At 48.4% G+C, this 7349-nt stretch overlaps 3 protein-coding genes across 3 annotated transcripts; 2 read left to right on the forward strand and 1 right to left on the reverse strand.

Moving 5' to 3' along the window:
* Window position 1: 1 nt before the first annotated feature.
* TRV_05447 (uncharacterized protein) lies at window positions 2-1102 on the forward strand (the record flags this gene model as incomplete). Its single annotated transcript, XM_003020434.1, has 1 exon — window positions 2-1102. One exon carries the CDS (start codon window positions 2-4, stop codon window positions 1100-1102), a length of 1101 nt encoding a protein of 366 aa, XP_003020480.1.
* A 2102-nt stretch (window positions 1103-3204) lies between these two features.
* TRV_05448 (uncharacterized protein) lies at window positions 3205-4005 on the forward strand (the record flags this gene model as incomplete). The annotated part of the gene is made up of 1 exon (XM_003020435.1): window positions 3205-4005. One exon carries the CDS (start codon window positions 3205-3207, stop codon window positions 4003-4005), a length of 801 nt encoding a protein of 266 aa, XP_003020481.1.
* Window positions 4006-6563: 2558 nt separating this feature from the next.
* Window positions 6564-7217, reverse strand: TRV_05449 (branched-chain amino acid aminotransferase, cytosolic; the record flags this gene model as incomplete). Its single annotated transcript, XM_003020436.1, has 1 exon — window positions 6564-7217. A coding segment is annotated over one exon (654 nt), but the record flags the coding sequence as incomplete, so codon positions are not given.
* Window positions 7218-7349: the final 132 nt, after the last annotated feature.

A 7349-nucleotide genomic window follows, 5' to 3' on the forward strand; every position in this document is an offset into this window, starting at 1 on the left:
CATGTCTTTAATATCGGACGGGGCAGGCGAGACATGGATCTCGTCATACTGCTCGTTAATGGGCCATGAATATTTTGCAGAGGTCTCCGAAGAATTCATCGAAGACGACTTCAACCTGACCGGATTGGGAGCTCTAGTACCACGGTATAAGGAGGCTTTAGAGCTTATTTTGGATGTGGAGCCTGATTCGGACGAGGACGATGAAGAGGACGAAGACGAATATGAGGAGGACGAGGATATCGTCCTGGGAGACGAACGGTCTCCAGACTACAAGAAGTCTGAGAGGAGACACAATCGTGTTGCAAGCGACTTGAGCGTTATCGAAAGCTCCGGGGAACTGCTATACGGGCTGATTCATCAACGCTACATAACGTCTCGGCAGGGGATGCAGCAGATGTTCGAAAAATACCAGCTGCAGCATTTTGGATCCTGTCCACGAGTCCTGTGCGGCGGGTGCAAGGTTCTACCAGTTGGCCGTTCAGATATTCCTGGCAGAGACACAGTGAAGCTATACTGTCCCAGCTGTCAGGATATCTATACTCCTCCCAACAGCAGATTCCAGTCCGTTGACGGAGCCTTTTTTGGCACAACTTTCGGGTGTTTATTTTTCATGACCTTTCCAGAGCTTGATGTTGCAGCTAAGGCGGAGTCTGGTCCCAGTGCTTTGGCTGGAGGAGCCAATGCAAGACGTACTTCTCTCAACAGCCCATCAGGGTCCACCATTTCACAGCCTCCAAACCAACCGATCCAACTCAATGGTTTTAATGTATCCAACATCGCCCCAGGTCTAGGTGCCGGCAAAATATACGAGCCCCGGATATACGGTTTTAAAGTGTCAGAGCGTGCCAAATCTGGACCAAGGATGAAGTGGCTGAGGATGAAACCAGAAGATATCAACGAACTGGACGAAACGACAATATACCATTCTGGGCGCGCAGGAAATGGTCCGGGCTGTGACGAAGATGAAGAAGACCAAGCAAATAGAGACGCAACTCTGAGCGTCATCAACCAACGTAAGAAGGCACCAATCCGTCGACGGAGGGTGGTCGCACCGAATGGCACGGATCCGATGGACACGAACGGAGACAAGGCGAGTAAATAGAAGTAAGTTTATTTTCCCTTAGAGCATCCTATTATTGCTTGTTATTATCATCAGCATAATAATGCCATTTTAACATGGACTCCATGCTGATTTTTATTTTTCCAGGCAGAAATATCCCCTGGCCTACTCTTGGCGAATCATCACCGTTTGAACCCGCTCCCTTTGTGGAGACTGGCAGTTGCTTATTTTTCATCACTTCCAATTTTATTTGATACGCGTTCACGCATTGAGAGAGGAGTTATATGTGTTCAATGCTGCTTTCATGACCATGTCAAATATGCACGATATAGGACAGGTGAATATATCAAGAGACGGGAGGGAAAAAAAAAAAAGGAAAAGAAAAAGAAAAAAAGGAAACATAGTACAAGCATGTAATTGCAGACGAGGCCGTCAGCTCGCCTACATCTTTTATCTTCCACTAACTACTCTCCCTATCCTTCCACTTAATCTATCGACAATCGCCTCTGTCCCTAGAGACGGCCCGTCTTCTCCACACGCCAGTCCAAGCTGGCTCTCTGACTTTGCTTCTTTAAATAGTGCACACCACGAACGAAATGAGCTAAATCTTCGGATATGCAGCAATGTTGGAGCTACTTACGAATCGGCTTATAGCCTAGACCGGAGTCACGACGTGTGTCCGCTGGTTGGCTAGCTGTATCAATCTACCTTCTGCTTCTTATCCCAGCCCCTTAGGAGGCAACGCGCCAGCAAGAACAAGTACATCGACCAACTCACTACTCGACGCCCTGTGTATCCCGTGCAGTCAATAGTATTAATATTTCTCCGACTCGGGATAGAGTTCTGCAAGAGAGAGTCGACGTCTGCCTGTATGTTCCACAGCTCGTGAAACGACCAAATGCGAGGTCGAAGAGCAAGGGTGCTGTGGACTGAAAAAAATAATAATAAAGAACAGAAAATAAATAAATAAAAAATAATAAAAATAAAACGAGAAAAGATCGATCAGGAGAAAAGGCCGTGACTGTGGAAAAAGCCTCCGCCGTAATGCTGTACATGCATGCATCTCCGATTAATGCTGGATGCCGGTCAGGGCGGTTGGGAAAACGAGGAATTGCGGCTTACAGCAAGGCATCCTGCTTGGATGGTTGGTGGTTGGGGAGATGAGGCTGGTTTTTGGTGATTTAGGCACGCCTGAGGAAAAGGCTGCCAGCTTTTGCTACCCCGTATTTATTGATATTAAACCTACCGTCAAGGTGGCTCAGCACCGCAATACAGCTGTTCGTCCTGATATGAGGCCACGAGTAAGTGGTAATTAGCTGGTTGGTTTCATGCATCTACATGGAAACTAACTAACTGGTTAACTAGCACAGCTTGGGGGGGGGGGGGTGGGGGGGGGGGCACATTCTGTAGACCAGCCAGTTGGTTGATACACTAGTTAACTGCCCCGGGCGTCCTACTACTTAACCAAATGACTAGCCGCCTGGTTAACTGTAGTCAGTTAACTGGTCGATGGCTGAATAACTAACTGGACGGCCAGCCAGATCTTTTGGACCCTGCAACAGTTCCAGCGCATGTCCGCGGATCTTCTGAGGGAGATATCAGCCTCTATACCCATTCCGGCTGGCCATGGATAGGACAAGGCTTCTCTCTTGGTTCGCCTTCTTGGTCATGATTGACTCGGGGCGGTCTTCCCGTTGAGCAGGATGTTCAGCCTTCCGGCTAACCTTTCTGTTTTTTTTATTTTTTATTTTTTTTATTTGCTCGACCAGGGTGCTCCGTATACATCTGCTTGATGCCTCTAGATCTATATATAGGATCGCCATTGATCATCTGGAGTCGGCCCATATGTACGTGTGTAGGTATATATATTCCTTGGCCCATCCTCTGTCTCATCATCCTATGAAGACAAATATTCACAATTGCTATTCCTCCATACATTACTCGTTCACATCGCCCCAAGCATCATCGTCCAGTAGCCCATCCTGTCAGCCAGCCGGTTACAGGCCCAGATAACCAACTAGCTACTCAAAGAACAGCTGTTCAGCGTTGGGATACCACCATGGCCGACTACCAAAACAACCAACCCCCTCACTGCCAGGAATCATATGTATCAAAGTTCTCCGTCAGGAGTGCATTTAGCCCCCATGCTCACCCGAATGAGGATTGGACAAAGATATCCGATCTTGCGGAGAGACGTCGGATCCAGAACAGAATCGCTCAACGGAATTACCGTGAGACCTCTCTCTTCCGTCAACGTCAACACATTTGATTCGAATAACTGGGTTGATTTGCTAACGGGCCTAACCACAGGCAAGAAGCTAAAGAAGAGGCAGGAGGACCAGCTCAGGCAGACAACCTCTTCTCCTGAACACTCGCCTGACGAGAGCAGTTCGGTCAGGGATGAACCCTACGCAGCTGAATCTGAGAGCATCGAACAACACACAGCCCGGTCACTGAAGCCTGTTCTACGGCCGAGACTGTCGTCAAGCTCGCCCCCTACCAACTTTCAACTGACGCAGGAATCACCACCACCTCTCTATTCTCAGTCGTATGAAAGCGTCAGCTCTATATCCTCGGCTCCCATGGTCACGTATTCTCCCTATAGCACATATTCAGATGGATCTATATCTGCGTCATACTCCTGTGCTCCTCTACCAGGGGTAATACCGGATATCTATGGTGGCCAGGGCCAGCGGCTGGGGTTCGATGGCCCAGAGTCTTCAATATCTTCCCCATACTTTGTATCCCCCAGACCAGAAAGATACTGCGGCATTGACGTGGATTACCTTACCTCGTCCGATTTGGCAGTCACTTCCACCGCAACGATCGCGGCAACCATGTCTCCATACATGAAGATGTCGGACCCGATGTACCATTACGACTACTCAGACCTGTACCCAATTTCTACCGCTCCGGGGAGCAGCTCAACGTCGCAACGATACTAAGTCTTTTGAGAAGCACTGGTATCACTTTTTAATGCCGTCATGATCAGCCTTGTTGTTAAAGTTAAAGTTCCCTTTTTTTTTTTTTTTTTTTTTTTTAACGGATTGGTTCATCGGTGTCTACCAGGCAGAGAGCTGCTGGCCACCATGGAGATATGTTCTTTTCATCAATTATTCTTTTTTTTTTTGTCTCCATCTTTGCCCAGCTTGTACATAGTTACATATCCCCAGTATAGAAGTTAGTTCGCATTGAAACTCTGTCTCCGGCCCATACGCAGCGATCACGAGGATCAACCTTCGGATCAAGGAGCTCAGCAGCCAAGCAGCTCACTAGATCATGTCGTTGTATTGATACCCGAAAGCTAAAAGTTGAGCGCGGGCCGATGTGTACCACCAACTAGGAACAGTATCCGGCGGGGAGAACTGGCTTTTTTGCGAACACCAAGGCTAAGTAAGCATTGCGGTCCAGATTCAAGCTAATTAAAGCTGTAGCCAAGATGGAACGATGCAGACGAAGGGTTCAGGCTACAGGATGTTTGGTGATTGAAACGCCACAAAGGCGCAATGTTTGAAAGATTGGCACGTAATCACTCATTCAATACCACCCTCCAACGTCATCAGGACCATCGTCACTTGGAGGTAACTAAAACTACCTTACGGCGCACACAGCTGAACTGCCAGCCCGGAAAAAAAAGGGTGCTCGAGCTGCTTCATGGGTGGCATTGACCCAGTAAAGCCAGCACTTCCCCGAAGCAGACGCCAGTACCTCCTGCTCCTTGCTTGACTCCAACAGCAACACCGGCATCCTCCCCCCAAGGTGAGCTTGTAAATGCACTATTTTAGTCTCATGTGATTCAATCCAGGTGGTTCGTGCTGACTAGGAACTATCAGGGATGTTCCAAGTACCCTGGAGTTGGTTTGCATGACTTTCTCGTATATATAGTCGCCTCGACCTTTCAAGCCATGAAAGCTCCCACTGAAAGCCAAAGGCTTGGTGTACTGTATGGGGTGATTTGAAGAAATGAAAACTGCAGACGGGGATTATGTCCGGTTGACCTAGCCTAGGTCCGATATGATAGCGCGGTTGTATCGAGGTTGAAGCGTAAGGATTCCCTTGCAGCAATCGTCACTTCAGTTCGACCATACATGATAGCAAAGAGTGAATTATGAGTTTGAGAATACGAAACCTGGCTCCTCCAGTTCCGCCCTTGTACTCCATACATGGTTGAGGTACCAATATTTTGACTTTGATGGGTTTTACCTCGTTATGGAAACTTGAAACTTCACTCAGATGGAGATGCGGTGAGATCCCCCTCCCTTGCATCTGAGGTACCCGCTAGCGAGCTCTTTCCATTGAATCCCGCTCCATCAGGCATTATAGAAAACAGGGGTGCGGAACCAGTTGACCCATCAGACGCAACACGTATGCCTGTCCTGAGAACGTCGTGACTTATCGACAACCAGATATTCCTTCCGCGTTTCATCGGCTCCCTTCCATAGTGTGTGACAGGCGTCTGATGTGCACACAGCCAGGAACATCGTATTCAAAGTGCACAGCATAGCCGGATTAACTAACCGTCAAAACTCTGGCTGCTGAGTCGCAGACTTACGCTTAGATTGGGTGAGCATGATTCACCGCGCATGAATGGTGAGTGTTTTCAGCAGAATTGGTCGTGACAATAGCATTTTTATGCATATCTTTTAATTTATCTAAAAATAGACCTGGAGCCGCCTGGTTGGTTAACTTCTTTATCGTCATGACTAACTAACTAACTGTTGGTTGGAGCAGAGTCAGGATGCTAAAAATAACAACACATCCCCGGAAACCTTGGCGCGCTAGTTAAGTTAACTAGTCAGCCATTCATGGGCGTCGGCTTCCGGCCTGCTCCAGATCTCATCTTCAGGGATGGCCAGCGACAGGCCACTCAGGTTGCAGGCAAAAGCGCCAACGTGGCAGACTTGTTCGTATACTTGTCCAGTATCCTTGGATAGCACACCGAGGGCTCCGTAGAGTTTTTTTGGAGGGTCGTCAAGAATTGAACCTGAACCCCCCACGCGCGAGACAACAAAACTGACCCCGAACGGCCTGTTGCTTAGAGCTTCGTCTCGTTAAGGCGTGTGAGCTTCGGAGACTCCATTGGGAACGGCCACGGATAATATATTGCAATTGCAAACTTGACTGACAGGGACCAAATGATTGTAAGCGTACTGCTGTGTTATTCGTTAGACTATTTTTATCGACTGTCTATCTGTACCGACTGGCTGTAACTGAGTCTGAAATATCCCTCCCGTAAAGCAACAAGAAATCAAATCGCCTAACTACTCAAATATCTATCCCATCTGTCTATATGACGGGAAATCTATTAGCAATACGCCATAGCTCATAAGAAAGAACGAGAAAAGAAGAAAGCACGCTAAGCCGCGGATCTTATTCCCCGCTCAAAGGTGACAGGCACTGGTGGCCGTAGCCTAGAGGAGGCTTTTTACACTTTGACACTACAATCGTATGAGTTAGTTTCATCGTCAAGGCTCTAAGGGGAAGGGTTTCAGGGATATAATAGTTACCTCCATTCGTGCTCAACCTCACCATACTGGATTTCCTCAATCCAGTTCTTCATCTCAAGAGCGACCTGGCCAGCCTCCTCATTCGGCTTCAAGCCACACTCGATCTTTTGTCCTTTCCAGCTGATATCACGGACAGGGCTGACAATGGCAGCGGTACCAGCACCGAAGACCTCGATGAGTCTGCCATCCTTTGCTGCCTGAGAAATCTCCTTCATGGTGACTTTGCGCTCAGACACACCCCACCCTCTTGGGACAAGTCTCTCCCTTGCCAAAGCCAGGACAGAGTCTCTGGTCACACCTTCGAGGATAGTTCCATCCAATGGAGGGGTCAAAAGCTCGCTTTTGCCAGTTTCCTTGTTCTTCATGGCGATGAACAAATTCATAGTACCGACTTCGGTGACATACTCTTCCTCACCGAAGAGCCAGAGATTCTGCTGGAAGCCACGAGTTCCAGCTTCCATCTGTGGGACAATGCAAGGGGCATAGTTTGCACCCAGTTTCTTGTCACCGACACCACCTGGCCATGCACGAACAGCATAATCAGTGGCTTCAAGGGAAACTGCCTTGAAGCCGGTGGGGTAGTATGGACCAACAGGGCTGGCAATTACAAAAAGAAGAGCGGAACCGGGAGCAGCAACTCCGAGAGACTCCTGCGTTCCAATAACGGTTGGCCTCAGGTAGAGAGAGTAGCCCCGCTCGCTGGCAGAGTGACCAGGTTAGCAAGGAAACCATACATAGGGCGTGGAAACTCAAAAGTTAAAAAAATAGACGTAACGGAACTC

Source organism: Trichophyton verrucosum, assembly GCF_000151505.1.
Source record: "Trichophyton verrucosum HKI 0517 chromosome Unknown contig00416_1.f1.exp, whole genome shotgun sequence".
Lineage (NCBI taxonomy): Eukaryota > Fungi > Ascomycota > Eurotiomycetes > Onygenales > Arthrodermataceae > Trichophyton > Trichophyton verrucosum.